Here is a 19,750-nt window from a genome sequence, read left to right as displayed (position 1 = left end):
TAGTGCAATCTTAGCTCACCACAACCTCAGCCTCCTGGGTTCAAGCAATTCTCCTGCCTCAGCCTCCCGAGTAGCTGGGACTACAGGTGTGTGCCACCATGCCCAGCTAATTTTTTGGTATTTTTAGTAGAGACGGGGTTCCACCATGTTGACCAGGATGGTCTCGATCTCTTGACCTTGTGATCCACCCGCCTCGGCCTCCCAAAGTGCTGGGATTATAGGCATGAGCCACCATGCCCGGCCTATTTTTTGTATTTTTAATAGAGATGGGGTTTCACCATGTTGATCAGGCTGGTCTCGAACTCCTGATCTCGTGATCTGCCCATCACAGCCTCTCAAAGTGCTGGGATTAAGGCATGAGCCACCATGCCCAGCCCAACTCAAAATTTTTATCATTTAATAACATTTTAGCTATTTTTAGTCAGGCACAATGTCGTGCACCTGTAGTTCCAACTACTCAGGAGGCTAAGGCAGGAGACTCATTTGAGCCCAGGAGTTCAAGAACAGCCTGGGTAACATAGTGTTAGCCCATCTTATTAAAAATTACTCCTGATAATAATTTTAGCTATTTTAATTGAGAAATTGCTTTCAGAAGGATGGTATCCTAAGCATGAAGTTAATTACTAATCTAGAGAATTTCTTTTTTTCTTATGGGTATCCATTCCACCCTTCCCTTGCCATGAGTGAGGGTGCACCAAGCTACCACAGTCCCCTGGCTCAGCCTCACTCACCCCAGTTGTGGTCAAGGACAGGACAGCTGGGACTCAGTATTCTAGGGCATTTCTGAAGTGTTAACTCTTAATAAATGAGAGAAAATATAAAGACTATACAAAACAATAGCTGGATGGGTAATCACTTTGTTTTTTGGGTTTTTTGTTTTTGCTTTTGTTTTTGAGACAGAGTCTTGCTCTTGTCGCCCAGGTTGGAGTGCAATGGCATGATCTGCTCACAGCAACCTCTGCCTCCCGGGTTCAAGGATTCTTCTGCCTTGGCCTCCCGAGTAGCTGGGATTACAGACACCTGCCACCACGCCCAGCTAATTTTTGTATTTTTAGTAGAGACGGGGTTTCACTGTGTTGGCCGGGCTGGTCATGAACTCCTGACCTCATGATCTGCCTGTCTCAGCCTCCCAAAGTGTTGGAATTACAGGCATTAGCCACTGCACCCAACCTGGCAATCACTTTGACAGAAAGCTTCAGTAAACTTTTATTCTGCCCGTAGGCATATAAGAATGGTATTAGAAATAGGTTTCACCATGTTGCCCTGGCTGGTCTCAAACTCCTGTGAGGCATTCGCCACTGTGCCCAGCCTAGAGTAATTTTTTAGAATCCATGAAATACATAGGATTGCAAAGGAAATTAATGATATTATAATATGGTTTTCAAAAACACATGGAAAAAAAGGCTGGGCACAGTGACTCACTCCTGTAATCCCAGCATTTTGGGCGCCCGAGGCAGGCGGATCATTTGAGGTCAAGAGTTCAAGACCAGCCTGGCCAACATGGTGAAACCCCTTATCTACTAAAAATACAACAATTAGCTGGGCGTGGTGGCAGGCACCTGTAGTCCTAGCTGCTCGGGAGACTGAGGCAGGAGAATCACTTGAACTTGGGAGGCAGAGGTTGCAGTAAGCTGATACTGCGCCACTGCACTCCAGCCTGGTGAGACAGAGCAAGACTCTATCTCAAAAAATACATATATATATATATACACACACACAATATATATATAAATATATATATATATATATATTTGATAATATATGTGGTTTTCTATTAATGTATTAAATAAGTTCTAGTGGTGGATCTGGAACTATTAATACCATAATTTCATAGTGATGAGTATAAAGAATATTTTGAGATATTTTATAACTCCAACGTGATATGAGAATATATGTGATTTCCATTATGAATTAGGAATGCTAAATTTTAGTTGGAGTTTACTGAAAGTAAAGATGAAATATTTTTCCTGTGTTCACATTTATCAAACCCTCTGAGATGCTGGTGAGTAGGAAAGATCCCTCCAGCCACCTTCAGTTCTCTTTGGGCCCCAGCTTTTGATTTGGAAAAACAAGTAGCTTAAAGGTAGTCCAGACACAGTGGCTCACACCTATAATCCCAGCACTTTGGGAGGCCGAGGTGGACAGATCACTTGAGGTCAGGAGTTCGAGACCAGCCTGGGCATGGTAGTGAAACCCTGTCTCTACTAAAAATACAAAAATTAGCTGAATGTGATAACAAATGCCTGTAATCCCAGCTACTCAGGAGGCTGAGGCAGGAGAATTGCTTGAACCCAGGAGTCAGAGGTTGCAGTGAGCCGAGATCACACTACTGTACCCCAGCCTAGGCAACAGAGCAAGACTCTGTCTCAAAAAAAAATATTGCTCAAGGGTGGCATGGAGGAAGCTGGGGGTTGGGGGTAGACAGCAAAAAAGAACAAGACTAGAGGACTAATAAGATAAGTCAGGACTATGTAGCAAAGTTACAGCAGAAGAGGGGAGTTGTTTGTTAACATATTGAACAACCAGAGCAAAACCTGATAGAGATTTAAAATCTTTCTTCTAGCTCATTTTTGGGCAAACTAGATTTCTGATAGTTGAAGAGGCCTTCTTACTTAAAAGTCTTTTTTTTTTTTTAAATAGAAATGGGTTCTCACTACGTTGTTCAGGTGGTCTTGTACTCTGGAGTGGCCTCAAGCGATCCAACCACTTGGCCTCCCAGAGTGCTGATATTACAGGCATGAGCCACTGCACCTAGCCAAAAATTACTCTTTAGATTCCAGAACAATTTTTCAAGCTACCTCTATGAAATTTCCTTTAAGTACCTATAAATGTGTTTTTGACAAAGATTGTTAGAACATTATCAGTCCTTTTTTTTTGTTTTTTTTTTTGAGACAGGGTTTCACCATGTTGGCCAGGTGGGTCTCAATCTCCTGAGCTCGTGATCCACCTGCCTTGGCCTCCCAAAGTGCTGGGATTACAGGTGTGAGCCACCACGCCCGGCCATCAGTACTTTTCTTTTCTTTTTTTCTTTGAGACAGAGTTTTGCTCTTGTCGCCCAGGCTGGAGTGCAGTGGCACGATCTCAGCTCACTGCAACCTCTGCCTCCGAGTTCAAGCAATTCTCCTGCCTCAGCCTCTTGAGTAGCTGGCATTATAGGCATGCACCACCATGCCTGGCTAATTTTTGTATTCTTAGTAGAGACAGAGTTTCACCATGTTGGCTAGGCTGGTCTCCATCTCCTGACCTCAGGTGATCCACCTGCCTTGGCCTACCAAAGTGCTGGGATTACAAGCATGAGACACCACTCCCAGCCAACATTACAAGCATGTTTTGAAAACTTACAGCCCTGCATAATCTACTACTCGTCATATCCCCTTAAAATTATATTTTTTAGGCAGGGCACGGTGAATCACAAGGTCAGGAGTTCAAAACCCGCCTGGCCAGTATGGTGAAACCCCATCTCTACTTAAAAAAATAATAATAATACAAAAATTAGCCATGCATGGTGGTGCGTGCCCCTAGTCCCAGCTACCAGGGAGGCTGAGGCAGGAGAACTGCTTGCACTCAGGAGGAGGAGGTTGCAGTGAGCCGAGATTGTGCTGCTGCACTCCAGCCTGGGCAACAGAGCAAGACTCCGTCATGAAAAAACATATATATGTATTTTTTTGGCTAGGTGCAGTGCCTCATGCTATAATTCCAGCATTTTGGGAGGCTGAGGCAGGCAAGCAGATCATCTGAGGTTGGGAGTTTGAGACCAGCCTGGCCAACACCGTGAAACCCCATCTCTACTAAAAATACAAAAATTAGCCGAGTGTGGTAGTGGGTGCCTGTAATTCCAGCTATGAAAGAGGCTGAGGCAGGAGACTCTCTTGAACCGTGGAGGTGGAGGTTGCAGTGAGCTGAGATTGCGCCATTGCACTCCAGCCTGGGCGACAAAAGCGAAACTCTGTCTCAAAAAAAAAAAAAAAAAAATTATAGTTTTTTTCTTCATTATAAACTAAGTTCTGCTTATTTCCTGTTACCAAATACCTGGCAATCCCAGACCCTCTACAGTGACTTGTGTAGCCCACACTTATCGTATCCCTGGTTAATATACTGTTCCCTCCTTCCCCACAACCCTCACTCTTTTTCCTTTTCCTTTTTATTTATTTATTTTTGTTGAGACAGAGTTTCACTCTTGTTGCACAGGCTAGAGTGCAATGGCGCGATCTCAGTTCATTGCAACCTCCACCTCCCGGGTTCAAGTGATTCTCCTGCCTCAGCCCCCTGAGTAGCTAGGAGTATAGGCATGCGCCACCATGCCCTGCTAATTCTGTATTTTTAGTAGAGAAGGTGTTTCACCATGTTGTCCAGGCTGGTCCTGAACTCCTGACCTCAGGTGATCCACCTGCCTCAGCCTCCCAAAGTGCTGGGATTACAACAAACATGAGCCATCATGCCCAGCCAATTTTCTTATGGAAACATCTGTAACTGAAAAAGTTGGTGCCTGGAGTTTACCAGTAATAAAGAAAACTAATGTTTTGGCTACATTTTCCCACATTTTATTCAGTTTTGTCCTATATCAATCAGAAACCACTGAGACTATATTTTTTTATGAGATAAGGCCTTGCTCTGTCGCCCATGCTAGAGCTCAGTAGTGGGATCTCCGCTCACTGCAAACTCCACCTGCGGGGTTCAAGCAATTCCCTTGCCTCAGTCTCCCAAGCAGCTGGGATTACAGGCGCCCACCACCATACCCAGCTAATTTTTGTGTGTTTAGTAGAGATGGGGTTTCACTATGTTGTCAGCCACGCTGGTCTCAAACTCCTTACCTCAAGTGATCCTCCTGCCTGGGCCTCCCAAAGTGCTGGGATTACAGGCATGAGCCACCACGCCCAACCCTCTTTTTTGAGAAAGGGTCTCACTGGACTACAGCAGTGTAATCACAGCTCACTGCAGCCTTGACCTCCTAGGCTCAAGTGGTCCCCCCACCTTAGCCTCTTGAGTAGCTGGAACTAGGTGAGCATCACCACACCCAGCTAGTTTAAAAATGTTTTGGGCTGGGTGCAGTGGCTCATGCCTGTAATCCCAGAACTTTGGGAGGCCGAGGCAGCTGAATCACCTGAGGTCAGGAGTTCAAGACCAGCCTGACCAATGTGGTGAAACCCCGTCTCTATTCTAAAAATACAAAAATTAGCCAGACCTGGTGGCATGTGCCTGTAGTCCCAGCTACTCGGGAGGCTGAGACAGGAGAATTGTGTGAACCTGGGTGGCAGAGGTTGCAGTGAGCTGAGATCACGCCACTGCACTCCAGCTTGGGCAACAGAGCAAGACTCTGTCTGAAAAGTAAATAAATAAATAAATAAATATAAATAAAAATTTTTTTGTATAGAAATGGGGTTTTGCAACAATCCCCAGTCGGTCTTGAACTCCTGGGCTCAAGCAATCTGTCCACCTCAGCCTCCCAAAGTGCTGCAATTACAGGCATGAGCCATTGCACCCAGCCTAGGATTTTGGATCTTAAGCTGGCTTTAGTTGTAAATTCAGGGAATAGCTACTTTCAGGTAAAATAAAGTAGTAGAAACAGTTCCGTGTTGCTTTCCTGATGGGTAGGAGTGAGGTGGGGCCAACTCCTGTGTATTTGGTTTGCAGTCAAGAACTGTGGGAAAGAAGCTGTAGGATTTGGTGGGAAGTATATACCTGATGAAGAAAGTAAAAAGAGGGGACTAACCAATCACCATTTTTAGAAGCAAAAAGAAAAATAGAATCATGTTTCAGAGCCTCACTGTGAAGGAGCTGTGGAAAACTGCAGCATCCAGGCTGTTACTGTGTTGCAGGCATGTTTTAATGAAGGAATATAGCCAGGAGCCTCAAAGGGATTTTGAGAATATTATTCTTCTGTATTACTGCTGTTCATCTGTTCCCTTCACTCTAACCCCTTTTAAGAAGGGATGGGAGCATAAATTATTGTCCAGTAACCCTATTTTACTTAGACATAAACTGGATAGACTTAGCCCACTTTTCTTCATTGTCCTTTCACCCAAATCCCAAACAAATAAAATCTCCATACATCTCTCTTTCTCTTCCCTCATCCTGCCTACAGGCTCCTCCCTACCCTTAAAAAAATATTTTTTGCTGGCATTTTTATTCTACCATTATATAGTCATCAGTATTGTACTGGCCTTTTTATGGCTGATGGAGCCCAGGCGGGCTGCCCGATGAGGGGAGACAGCATTTGGCCGATGGGGCTGGTATGTGCCATTATTGCTGGCCACTGGGCCTTGGTCCTCTACAGCTCCATCCTGGCTCATTAAAACTCTGAGCCAAATAGCCATGCAGGCGCCTGCTGCAGCACTGTAGGGGCCAAGAAGTTAAATGGTTCTCCTAATCCTGCATAATTTATCTCCCTGTTAGCCCCCTCATAAAAGAGTCCAATTCAGCCCTACCATGGAGAGCTTCATTCTCAATTTCCTTTTTTTGTGATGGGCAACGAGTGCCCAGCTCTTCCCTTCTCCCTTTATTATTATTATTAAAAATTGTTTTCCCCTTATTCAATACAAGTGTGCCTTAATGTTTTTTTCATTTGGAGCCTCCTACTTGGACCCCACTTCACCAACAATCTGTCCACTTCTGTTGTTTGGACCTGATATTACAGAGCAGTTGGTGGTGTGGTCTTCCCCCTCTCCTCTTCTCCCTGCCTTCTAGCACCTTTTTTTCTCCATGTCTTCTCCTCTTCTAGTTTTTTCTCCCTCTCCAGTTCTTTCCAGGGACCAACGTCATTGCAGGATGTTTGGTAGGACATTTTAAAAGGGCACTGAATTGGGTTTTTGTTTTTGTTTTTTCACATCTCCATTTCTGTTTCATTTCAGAGATTTACAAACGAGGACCACCTGGCAGTTCATAAACACAAGCATGAGATGACATTGAAATTTGGCCCAGCTCGAACTGATTCAGTCATCATTGCAGGTATTTGCTGCCCCAAAAGCCACGTGCCTTGATATCACCAGACAGTTAAGATTAATACCAGAGACCAGATGTACTGGGAGCTATACTCCCCTTCTCCCATTAAGAGCCCTTATGTGATCTGCATTTAATCAGGAAAAAGGAACACTAAAAGCTCCCAAGTTTCTATTGTACCCTCTACTCTGTTTTTAATAACAAGATTGTGTTCTGTGGTTTTTGAGGGTAGGTGTGTTGAGGTTTCATCTTAGCTTTTTTCGGTCTATTACCTTCTTACTTTCTATTTATTAAGACTTTGAAAGATTTACAGACAAAAGATGCCTTTGACATTTTTCCCTACCCACAGTGAAGGGGTGAACAAAAGAATGCAAAAAAGCCAACCCAGCCTGACTGCTTCTCTTCCACTGGGTGTCAGTTTTCCTCCAGCAGGCAGATTGTCAGTTCATAAATCCAACTTCCCTTGTGAACCCAGACACCATTGAGGGAACATTTCCAAAGCTCAAACAAGACATTTAGTCAGTGGGACTTTTCTAAGCCAATTTGGGTGACCTGGAACCTCTCAGCAGTTGTTGTAGATACTGTCTTGCTTACATATGCCATTCTCAAGGGAGCCCTCTTAGCAACTGCTCGCAAACCAGGCAGCAGTTCTGCTGCACCATTTTCAGCTAGACAGACATACAAACCAAAGTGAGCTTTTTCTTTTGATCCATGACCGGTTCTGATTTAGCTCAATTTAGGCAAGCTTAACTCAATATTTAATTTCTAGGGTATTTAGTTGGTGGTTATTACTGTATAACTCAGATAAGACAGAGTTTCTGTAAGTATTACTAGCCAAAATGCTTTCATAGACATGGAGAAGGAGAGACAGAACTTCCTTGTCATACCTCTATACATGATGAAAGGGACTTGCCACTTGCCCTTACAGACCTCCTATTCCTCATTAATTCAGCAAATATTTATTTCATATTTACTATATACACCAGGCACATTTGCTAGGAGCTTGTAGATTTGTAATCCTTAGGAAAAGGACATAAAAGGGAACATTGTCATTAGTGATCCTTAAGAAAACCTGGAGGAAGATCAGGTGTGGTGGCTCATGCCTGTAATCCCAACATTCTGGGAGGCCGAGGCAGGAGGATCACTTGAGGCTGCAAGTTCAAGACCAGCCTGAGCAACATAGGGAGACCTCTACAAAAATGTTTAAAAATTAGCTGCATGCCTATAGTCTTAGCTACTTGGGAGGCTGAGGTAGGAAGATTGCTTGAGCCCAGGAGTATGAGGTTACAGTGTGCTATTATCGTGCTACTGCACTCCAGTCTGGACCACAAAGCAAGACTCTGTCTCTAAAAACAAAAGGAAAAGCTGGGGGAGATCTTAGGGAATAGTGGATAGGGTATACATATAGTAAGACATAATTAATTCAGGACATGTATTCATAAAATCGTAGTATTTGCAGACAAGTATAAGTGAATGCTACAAACTATATGAATACTAAACGAGTTAATATTAAGTAGAATTAATCAGAGGAAGTTTATTTGAGAGGTATGTTTGGGGCAAGGTTTTAAAGTTGGAGAGATTATTCCAAATTGGTGGAAGGGTCTACGCCAAGTCTCCAGGGGTGGTAAGGAAGTTGCTCCAGAATACTCTCAAGGAGAAAACGTGTTCTTCTGTTACTCTTTGCTCTCAGTTCTGGAATGCTCATCTTGTTGCACGTGACTTCAGCTATCATATATCTACACTGGTAATTCTTACATCTCCAATTAAGACCTGGTATGTCATGTATTCCAACCCCTTATGTGAACATTTTTACTTGGCTGTCATTCATATCTTTATGTCGATGACTGAACTTACCTCCATGTCTTCTAAACCAGCTCTTTCTCCTTTATTATTTATTAATATCAGTATTCTTAAAATCTTGTTTTATTCTTCAGATTCTTTCTGTTTTATTCCTTGCTGTTGTCCCTACCATCACATTCTTTATGCTTAGATTCCTCCAAAGTCTCCTAGCTGGCCTCCTTGATTAGCCTCTCATTCTAATCCATGTTGTATACATACTATTGAAAAGCCAGTCTTCCTTAAATTCTTCTCTTCTAGTCAAAATCTATCATTATCTTCCTGTTATCTCTTTATTTATTTATTTATTTTTTTTTTTTTTTGAGACAGGGTCTCATTCTGTCGCCCAGACTGAAGTGCAGTGGCATGATCTTGGCTCATGCAGCATCCACCTCTCAGGCTCAAGTGATTCTCCTGCCTCAGCCTCCCGAGTAGCTAGGATTACAGGTGCACGCCACTACCACCCAGCTAATTTTTGTATTTTTAATAGAGACGGGGTTTCACCATGTTGGCCAGGCTGGTCTTGAACTCCTGACCTCAAATGATCCACCCTCTTTGGCCTCCTAAAGTGCTGGGATTACAAGCCTAAGCCACCGCACCGGGCCCTTTTCTCTTACTTTAAGACTACTTAAGGCCAGACACAGTGGCTCACGCCTGTAATCTCAACACTTAGGGAGGCCAAGGCAGGTGGATCACCAGAGGTCAGGAGTTCAAGACCAGCCTGACCAACATGGGGAAACCCCATCTCTACTAAAAATACAAAATTAGCCAGGCTCAGTGGCTCATGCCTGTAATCCCAGCACTTGGGAGGTTGAGGTGGGCGGATCACGAGGTAAGGAGTTCAAGACAAGCCTGGCCTCCTTGGGAGGCTGAGGTAGGAGAATCGCTTAAACCTGAGAGGCGGAGGTTGCAGTGAGCTGAGATTGTACCACTGCACTGCAGACTGGGCAACAGACCAAGACTCCATCTCAAAAAACGTATGCAAAATACAAAATTAGCCAGGCATGGTGGTGCACACCTGTAACCTCAGATACTTGGGAGGTTGAGGCAGGAGAATTGCTTGAGCTCAGGAGGCGGAGGTTGCAGTGAGCTGAGATTGTGCCATTGCCCTCCAGTCTGGGCAACAAGAGAGAAACTCTGTCTCAAAACAAACAAACAAAAAAAGACAAAGGCTGTTTATGCCTGGATTTTCAGGCTCTTCATAACCTACCGCCATGGCATTCACCCAAGTTTTAATTTGTTTCTTGTTTTCGGGGGCATTTTTTGGAGACGGAGACTTGCTCTGTTGCCCAGGCTGGAGTGCAGTGGTGTGATCACAGCTCACTGCAGCCTCAAACTCTTGGGCTCAAGCCATCCTCCCACCTCACCCTCCCCAGTAGCTGGGACTACAGATGTGCACCGCCATACCCAGCTAAGTATTTTATTTTTTGTAAAGATGGGTTCTAGCTTTGTTTCCCAAGTTGGGTCTTGAACTCCTGGCCTCAGGCAACCCTCCCCCTTCAGCCTTCCAAAGTTCTGGGAGGTGTGAGCCACCATGCCCAGCCAAGTACTTATTTTTGTATACTATGATGCTTTCTACATATATTAGTTTTATTTCCTCGACTAGAAAGCATTATCAGCTGAGCACTCTGACTGACACCTGTAATCCCAGTACTCGAGAGGTCAAGGTGGGAGGATCACTTGAGCCCAGAAGTTAGAGGCCAGCCTGGGCAACATAGCAAGACCCCATCTCTACAAAAAAATTTAAAATTAACCAGGTGTGGTGGCACTTGCATTTAGTCCCAGCTACTTGGGAGTCTGAGGCAGGAGAATCACTTGAGCCCAGGAGTTTACGGTTACAGTGAGCTACAGTCACCCCACTGCATTCCAGCCTGGGTGACAAAGCAAGACCTTGTCTCTAAAAAAGAATAAAGAAGAGAAAAGAAAACATCTCTGGGGCCTAGTGACATAGTGGCACACTTGTAATCCCAGTGCTTTGAGAGGCACAGGCAGGAGGACTGCTTGAGGCCAGGAGTTCAAGGCCACACCTGGGCAACATGAGACCCATCTTAACAAATTTTTTTTAAAAATTAGCCTCAGGCCGGGCACAATGACTCATGCCTCCAATCCCAGCATTTGAGGAAACAGAGGCAGGAGGATTGCTTGAGGCCAGGAATCCAAGACCAGCCTGGGCAAAATGATGAGGCACCCCCCTCGCTACAAAAAAAAATTAGCTAGACATGGTGCCACTTGCCTGTACACCAGCCACTCAGGAGGCTGAGGTAGGAGATCACTTGTGTTGAGGAGTTCAAGGCTGCAGTGAGCTATGATGATGCCACTGCCTCCAGCCTGGGTGACTACAGAGTAAGACCCTGTATTTAAATATAAATACATATATACATATATATATAGCTATGATCACAACACTGCACTCCAGTGTGGGTGACAGAGTGAGACCTTGTATCTAAAAATAAATACATCCTTCATACATACAATTAGCCGAGCATGGTGGTACACACCTGTAGTCCTAACAGCTTGGGAGGCTGAGACAAAGATTGCTTAAGCCTGGGAGTTCAAGGTTTCAGTGAGCTATGATCATGCCACTGCACTCTAGCCTGGATGACAGAGCAAGACTGTCTTTTAAAAGAAAACAAGAAAACAGCCAAGTGTGGTGGCTCACACCTGTAATCCCAACACTTTGGGAGGCTGAGGTACGCAGATCACTTGAGTTCAGGAGTTCAAGACGAGCCTGACCAACATGGTGAAACCCCATGTCTACTAAAAATACAAAAGTTAGCCAGGCAGGGTGGTGTGCACCTGTAATCCTAGCTATTAGGGAGGCTGAAGCAGGAGAATCGCTTGAACCCGGGAGTCGGAGGTTGCAGTGAGCCAAAATTGCACCACTGCATCCAGACTGGGTGACAGAGTAAGACTCCGTGTCAAAAACAAAAACAAAAAAACAGCCTGAGCAACATAGTGAAATCCTGTCTCAAAAACTACGGAAATTAGTTAGGGTGATGGTGCACACCTGTAGTCCCAGCTACTTGGGAGGCTGAGGTGGGAGGATCACTTGAGCCTAGGAGACGGGGACTGCAGTGAGCCAAGATCGAGCCACTGCACTCCAGCCTGAGCGACAAAGTGAGACCCTGTCTCAAAAAAAACAGAAAGGAAGAAAAAGAGGCTAGGCATAGTGGCTCACACCTGTAATCCCAGCACCTTGGGAAGCCGAGGCCAGTGGATCACAAGGCCGGTGGATCACAAGGTCAGGATTTCGAGACCAGCCTGGCCAACATGGTGAAACCCTGTCTTTACTAAAAATACAAAAAAAATTAGCCGGGCTTGGTGGCATGCACCTGTAATCCCAGCTGTTTGGAAAGCTGAGGCAGGAAAATCACTTGAACCTGTGAGGTGGAGGTTGCAGTGAGCCAAGATCACACCACTGCACTCCAGCCTGGGTGACAAAGCGAGACATCATCTGAAAAAAAAAAAAAAAGAAAAAGAAAAAATATCTTAATTCTCTACAGCCAAGAGCCATGTTTTCTTTTCTCTCTCTCTCTTTATTTTTCTCTCTCTCTTTATTTTTTTTTATAGAGACGGGATTTCACCATGTTGGCCAGGCTGGTCTCAAACTCCTGGCCTCAAGTGATCCTCCCACCTCAGCCTCCCAAAGTGCTGGGATTACAGGCGTGAGCCATCGTGCCTGGCTTTTTTTTTTTTTTTTTGAAATGGAGTTTTGCTCTTGTTGCCCATGCTGGAGTACAATGGCACAATCTCAACTCACTGCAACCTCCGCCTCCTGGATTCAAGCAATTCTTCTGCCTCAGCGTCCAGAGTAGCTGGGATTACAGGCATGCGCGACTATACCTGACTAATTTCTGTATTTTTAGTAAAGACAGGGTTTTACCACGTTGGTCAGGTTGATCTTGAACTCCTGACCTCAGGTGATCCACCTCGGCCTCCCAAAGTGCTGGGATTACAGGTGTGAGCCACGGCACCTGGTCAAAAAAAATTAGTAAGTTTTTACTGAATATTTTCTATATGTTTTGGTGCTTCATGAATACACTTGTGTACATGTTTGGTGGAGGAAAGGGATAGGAATATAGGAGTATTGCCCAGATTTAAGACATGGCTCTTAGGCTGGGGGCAGTGACTAAGGCCTGTAATCCCAGCACTTTGCAAGGCCGAGGCAGAAGGATCCCTTGAGCTCAGGAGTTCAAGATCAGCTTGGGCAACACAGTGAAACCCCGTCTCTACTAAAACTATAAAATTAGCTGGGCGTGGTGGCACATGCCTGTCATCCCAGCTACTCAGAAGGCTAATGCAGGAGAATTGCTTGAACCCAGGAGGCGGAGATTGCGGTGAGCCGAGATCACGCCATTGCACTCCAGCCTGGGTGACGAGTAAAATTCTGTCTCAAAAAAAAAAAAAAAAATTTACTGATTTTTTTTTTTTTTTTTTTTAGGTTTCATTAGAGCAGATTCATGATTCTCTGATAGATTTTCAATCTGTTTGTTCACAAACCAGAGCCATTTGAAGGTCAGAGCCCGCTTGCAAAGTGAGGAATTAGGTTTAACACAGGGGAGCCTTTAAAAAATGTGAAATGGGCCTGAAGAGCAGGGTGCAGGGGAGGTTTGTTTGAGCCTCATATCAGAGGCCTGAAAGTCCCTCTTCTGTCATAGCCATGCCCTTAGCTGCCCCCTCCTGTTCCACTTGAGTTGTGATTCTGTGTATGCCCTTACTAAAGTACTCTCTAAGCATAAGGATGATGTTACTTCTACTCACCCAAGGATGGAGGGAAAGTGGCTTTATCGTTAGCCAACCAAAGCTGCCAGAGAACCTTTTAAAACTATTTTGAGAAATAGTGGTAACTTTTCCAAACACTCTGTTTCAGAAGAGGTTTTGTTTAAAGTGTTTTTATAAAAATTGTGCTGTTTCCATGGAAAATCCCACTGGACTATTTTCAATTGATCATGCTAGGAGTGATTTTTTTTTTTTTTTTTTAAACAGAGTCCGACTTTGTTACCCAGGCTGGAGTGCAGTGGCAACGATCTCTGCTCACTGCAACCTCCGCCTCCTGACTTCAAGGGATTCTCCTGCCTCACTCTCCCACGTAGCAGGGACTACAGGCGCCTGCCACCATGCCCACCTAATTTTTTTATTTTTTGTAGAGACAGAGTTTTACCATGTTGGCCAGGCCGGTCTCAAACTCCTGACCTCAAGTGATACTCCCATCTCAGCCTCCAAAAGTGCTGGGATTATAGGCATGAGCCACCGTGCCTGGCCAAGAAGGCGTGATTTTAACTCCAAGTCTCACTCCTTAAAATATCACTTAAACATTGTTCTCAGCTGGGCACGGTGGCTCATGCCTGTAATCCCAGCACTTTGGGAGGCTGAGATGGGCAGATCACGAGGTCAGGTGTTCAAGACCAGCCTGACCAATATGGTGAAACCCTGTCTCTACTAAAAATACAAAAATTAGCCAGGCGTGATGGCACATACCTGTAATCCCAGGTATTATTGGGAGCCTGAGGCAGGAGAATTGCTTGAACCCAGGAGGTGGAGGTTGCAGTGAGCTGAGATCACGACACTGCACTCCAGCCTGGGTGACAGAGCAAGAATCCATCCCCCCCAAAAAAATTGTTCTCTATTTCTGTCATTCATTCTAGTGGTTTGGGGTTTGAGATGAATCCCTAAAGTAGCATGCCAAGGAAGGCCATTGTAATAGAGTTAGGATCTGTGAACAAGATTTAGCTCTAAAAAAGCAGCATTGGGAGGGAGAAGCTCAAATCTCAAATTGAAGTTGCTTAAAAAGTTCCCATGAGTTACCAAGAGCCTTTCTCTTCCCAAGGGCAGAGGCACTATGTTGAGGAGAGATTCATGCAGCCCCTGTGGGGATGTTTTGGCTGGCAAAATCGAAATATTCTGGTTTCCAGAACTCGCTCTGGGCCTAGGTCTCTGTGAAATGAGCTCCACTGTTTGCAGTTTCCATTTCTAGCTCATGATCTTGCTGTCTTACTCCTCAGCCCCTAGATTTGCCTGGAATCCTTCAGAAGGTTAACAGACCATTACCTCAGCGACCACTGAAAGACAGGCACTATTTCTTACTTGGTAGCTTTAGTCAGCAAACTCAACCATCTGATCCTCAGTTTCTTCTCATCAGATTTTAACATGCATCTGCTTTTTCTCCTCACTTCAGACTTAGCAGGGAGTGAGTTTACAAAAGAAAACATTGCTTAACTGTACTTGGTTTTCAGATATAGGGGTTTCACAAAACTGTGCCACCTGCATGGGTGGTTTGGTTTGGTTTGGTTGGAGGTAAAGGAGGTAAAACTAGCACTGAGAGAAAAGTAGGTACATGGATAGTCACACAACAAAATACTGTTCTGTCTTCCCCTTGCTGGCTTTGAGGCAACACAACACAGACACCCTCTGGTGGCCTGGCACCAGCCTTTGCCTACTAGAGCTCTATTAAAGCAAATCTGCCCTAACACAGAGACTCTATCTGCAAATCCAAAAGTACAAATGCATTCTCTATATACTACATAATATCAAGTTTTAATTTCAGATCAAAACTAAAAGTTTCCTTTTCTTTCATGTTTACAGATCAAACTCCTACTCCAACTAGATTCCTGAAGAACTGTGAGGAAGTGGGACTCTTCAATGAACTAGCTAGCTCCTTTGAACATGAATTCAAGAAAGCTGCAGATGAGGATGAGAAAAAGGCAAGAAGCAGGACTGTTGGCAAAAAACTGGTGGTATTCAGACCTAGGCTATTTTTGCTGTGCTTTGGGATAATTTGCTTAATTGGTTAAAACACAAAATCATGGGCTTAGTACAGTCAAGCCAGATAGCAGTCACTAATCCCAGTCAGCCATTCAGGTCTTTAGGAGTTCCAGATGATGATCAGCACAAGTCTGTCTTCACCGAAAATTAGTCCTCTTGTTCTTCCAGGGGAGTATTAGATTAATAATCTGTTTTTTAAAAATTATTTATATTATAAATATGTTGAAGATGTTAAAAGGTTATAAATTACTCAGATTTTGTTAGATAACATATTTGTTGCCAAATCCCACTCTTTTCTGAGCTGATCAGACTTCTCAGCTGCACTATTTTTTTGAATCAGCAAGTCAATAAACATTTATCAAATTTCCATTCTTTGTTTTAATATATGTGGTTTTTGCCTTTAAGTAGCTTTCTGTTATTATTCAAAGCATTAAAGATAAAAAGGATGTTCTTACTGTCTTTCAAAGGAAATCAAACAGGATGGTGAAAGAACTAGAAACTATGTCACTTCAGGAACTTTTAAGGAAATCAAGTGGCCAAGCACATTGGCTCATGCCTGTAATCCCAGCACTTTGGGAGACCAAGGTGGGAGGATTACAGTTCAAGACCAGCCTGGGCAACATAGCAGGACCCCCATCTGTACAAAGAAAGTTTTAAAAATTAGCCATGCATGGTGGTGCATGCCTGTAGTCCTAGCTACTTGGGAGGCTGAAGTGGAAAGATTGCTTGAACCCAGGAGTTCAAGGCTGCAGTGACCTATGATTGTACCACTGTGCTCCAGCCTGGGCGACAGAGTGAGACCCTATCTCTTTAAAAAAAAAAAAGTCGGAGAGAGGGAGCCGGAGAGAAGAAAAAAAAATTAGGGGTGGGTGGCCAGCCTGGGTGCGGTGGATCACGAGGTCAGGAGTTCAAGACCAGCCTGACCAACATGGTGAAACCCGGTCTCTATTAAAAATACAAAAATTAAGGCCGGGCGCGGTGGCTCACGCCTGTAATCCCAGCACTTTGGGAGGCCGAGGCGGGTGGATCACGAGGTCAAGAGATCAAGACCATGCTGGTCAACACGGTGAAACCCCGTCTCTACTAAAAATACAAAAAATCAGCTGGGCATGGTGGTGCATGCCTGTAATCCCAGCTACTCAGGAGGCTGAGGCAGGAGAATTGCTTGAACCTGGAAGGCAGAGGTTGCAGTGAGCCGAGATCGCCCCACTGCACTCCAGCCTGGGCGACAGAGTGAGACTTTGTCTCAAAAAAAAGAAAATTGAGGAAATTTTGGTTAGAAAAGAGATTTAGTGTAAACAAATCTCAGTCTTCAAGAGTATTTAAGTAAAAGAGGGATTACGTTTATTCTATGTGGCCCAAAGGTAGAAGTAGGATCACTGGGTGATCTATAATATCTCTACTAAGTGGCCTACATATAATTGAATACAAAATACGTTCAATTATATGTAGGCCACTTAGTACAGATATTGTAGAGGAATCCCTTCTAATTCTGAGATGCTGTGATTCTCTAATCCTGAGCCTTTATATAATCTGGATCCCTAGAGGATCCCTTAGTTTAGAAGACCAGAGGAAATACCTGAAGAAGCAGAGTCAAAGGAAGATAGTTCGCATGGATAAGGGACTTGGGGGGAAAAGAAAAATGCAAATATAAAATTTTACTTTAGAATTAGAATTCTAGGCTATTGGTCACTATTTTTAACATCAAGTCTGTGTTCCTGATTTTCTGGAATCATAAAAGATTCCAATATCTCTATCCCAAAACATATATATTAACACATTAACCTTTAAATTGTATGGTATAGTGAGGCATGGGATCCTATCAGAATATAGAATAGCTGGAACTGCTTCTGTTTTTCCCTATATTTAAGAAAAAATTTCCATGGAAGCTCTTTCCTTCTAAGAGGGAGTAGCCGGTAAATCAAGGTAGTTATACATGAATTTTCCATCCAGTTTAAGTGGTAAGAAAGCAAGATAGTATCTTTATCACTGGAGTTACTTCCAAGTTCCATAGATTTTTATGAGTTCCTTTTTATGCTGTTTCCCTCAAACTAACAGAATGAGGCCTGCATGGGGCATGGTGGTTCACACCTGTAATCCCAGTGTTTAGGGAGGCCACGACAGGAGGATTGCTGGAACTCAGGAGTTTGAGACCAGCCTGGGCAGCATGGTGAGACCTATCTCTACAAAAAAATTTAAAAATCAGCTGAGTGTGGTAGCACACTTTTGTGGTCCCAGCTACTCAGGAGGCCAAGGCAGGAGATCACTTGAGCCTAGGAGGTCAAGGCTGCAGTTAGCTATGATCAAACCACTGCACTACAGCCTTGGCAATGGAACAATACCCTGTCTTTATTTTATTTTATTATTTTTTTGAGACAGAGTTTTGCTCTGTCACCCCGGCTGGTGTGCAGTGGCACAATCTTAGCTCACTGCAACCTCCACCTCCCAGGTTTAAGCAATTCTGTCTCAGCCTCCCAAGTACCCAGGATTACAGGTGCATGCCACCACACCCAGCTAATTTTTTTGTGTGTTTAGTAGAGATGGGGTTTTGCCATGTTGTCCAGGGTGGTTTCAAAGTCCTGAGCTCAAGCAATCTGTCCACCTCAGCCTCCCAAAGTGCTAGGATCACAGGCATGAGCTACCGTGCCTGGCCCAGACCTTGTCTTTAAATAAATTAATAAAGCAGGGAAATTCAGTGGCATATATTTGTAGTTCTACTTTTTTTTTTTTTTTTGAGGCAGTCTCACTCTGTTGCCCAAGGGTGAAGTGCAGTGGCACGATCTCGGCTCACTGCAACCTCCGCCTCTTGAATTCAAGCAATTCTCCTGCCTCAGCCTCCCAAGTAGCTGGGACTACATGTGCATGCCGCCATGCCCAGCTAATTTTTGTATTTTTAGTAGAGACAGGGTTTCATCATGCTGGCCAGGCTGGTCTCGAACTCCTGACCTCATGGTCTGCCTGCCTCAACCTCCTAAAGTGCTGGGATTACAGGCATGAGCCACCACACCTAGCTAAATTTTGTGGGTTTTTTTAAGAGAGACAGGGTTTTGCCATGTTGCCCACACTGGTCTTGAACTCCAGGGCTCAAGCGATCCACCAGCCTCAGCTTCCCAAAGTGCGGGGATTACAAGCGTGAGCCACCACACCTGGTCTTATAGTTCCACTTTCAAATGGCAGAACTAGCCACAGTCTTCTCATCATTCATTTTTATTCATTCATTCATTGACATGGTCTTGCTCTATCTGCCAGGCTAGAGTGCAGTGGTGGAATCATGGCTCACTGCAGTCTCCACCTCCTGAGCTTAAGCAGTTCTTCCACCTCAGCCTCCCAAGTAACTGGGACTACAGGCACATACCACCATGCCTGGCTAATTTATTTTCATAGAGACAGGGTCTTACTGTGTTGCCCAGGCTGGTCTCAAACTCGCCGGCTCAAGCAATCCTCCCACCTCAACCTCCCAAAGTGCTGAGATTACAGGCATGAGCCACTACGCCTGGCCAAGAAAGGTTTTGCTGTGTTTCCCAGGCTGGTCTAGAATTTCTGGCTTCGGGTGATCCTCCCACCTTGGCCTCCCAAAGTGTTGAAATTACAGGCATGAGCCACCATACTTGGCCTATGTGGGATTTTATACCCAATTAATTATTGGCAAATTCAAGAAAATTAGCCCCCCATAAAAGGCTTCAAGTCTTTTTCATTGCCATTTTAGCTCAGTGGACACTTCTGGGAGACTAGTTCATAATTAGTCAGCCGTTTCCTCACTGGGCATTCCTTGGTGTTTCCTTCTGCCTGTACAGGAGTGATCTTTACTTCTCCTTGGTGAGAAGCACAGATTGTCTCCAGGAGTGTTTAATGAGCATGGAACTTTCCTGAACCCACAGCTCTTCTAGGAGATGCCCTAGAGGATTTCAAATCTATGGTTATATTTACATAGAAGCTTCTCCTTCCCACTAATCTCTGACTTAAGAGATCTCAGAATTAAGGCCGGGCGCGGTGGCTCACGCCTGTAATCCTAGCACTTAGGGAGGCCGAGGCGGGTGGATCACGAGGTCAAGAGATCGAGACCATCCTGGTCAACACGGTGAAACTCCGTCTCTACTAAAACTACAAAAAAAGGCCGGGCACGGTGGCTCAAGCCTGTAATCCCAGCACTTTGGGAGGCCGAGGCGGGTGGATCACGAGGTCAAGAGATCGAGACCATCCTGGTCAACATGGTGAA

General features: G+C 44.5%; 1 protein-coding gene across 7 annotated transcripts in view; it reads left to right on the top strand.

Annotated features, from left to right (window-relative positions):
- The window catches only part of ATF7 (activating transcription factor 7), a 102,698-nt gene that overhangs the window by 63,791 nt on the left and 19,157 nt on the right, over window positions 1–19,750 (top strand). For 4 of the 7 annotated variants that reach the window (XM_037728987.1, XM_037728988.1, XM_037728989.1 and 1 more), the window contains exons 3-4: window positions 6,849–6,945; window positions 15,355–15,506. In XM_037728987.1, the coding sequence (XP_037584915.1) occupies window positions 6,849–6,945; window positions 15,355–15,506 (249 nt within the window). The remainder of the gene's footprint in view (window positions 1–6,848; window positions 6,946–15,354; window positions 15,507–19,750) is intronic. The other 3 variants (XM_017501850.2, XM_017501851.2, XM_037728991.1) reach the window with 2 other exon arrangements.

This window comes from Cebus imitator, unplaced genomic scaffold, assembly GCF_001604975.1.
Source record: "Cebus imitator isolate Cc_AM_T3 unplaced genomic scaffold, Cebus_imitator-1.0 Scaffold285, whole genome shotgun sequence".
Taxonomy (NCBI): domain Eukaryota; kingdom Metazoa; phylum Chordata; class Mammalia; order Primates; family Cebidae; genus Cebus; species Cebus imitator.
Note: the sequence above shows the minus strand (reverse complement) of the source record. Positions and strands in the feature narration are given on the sequence as shown.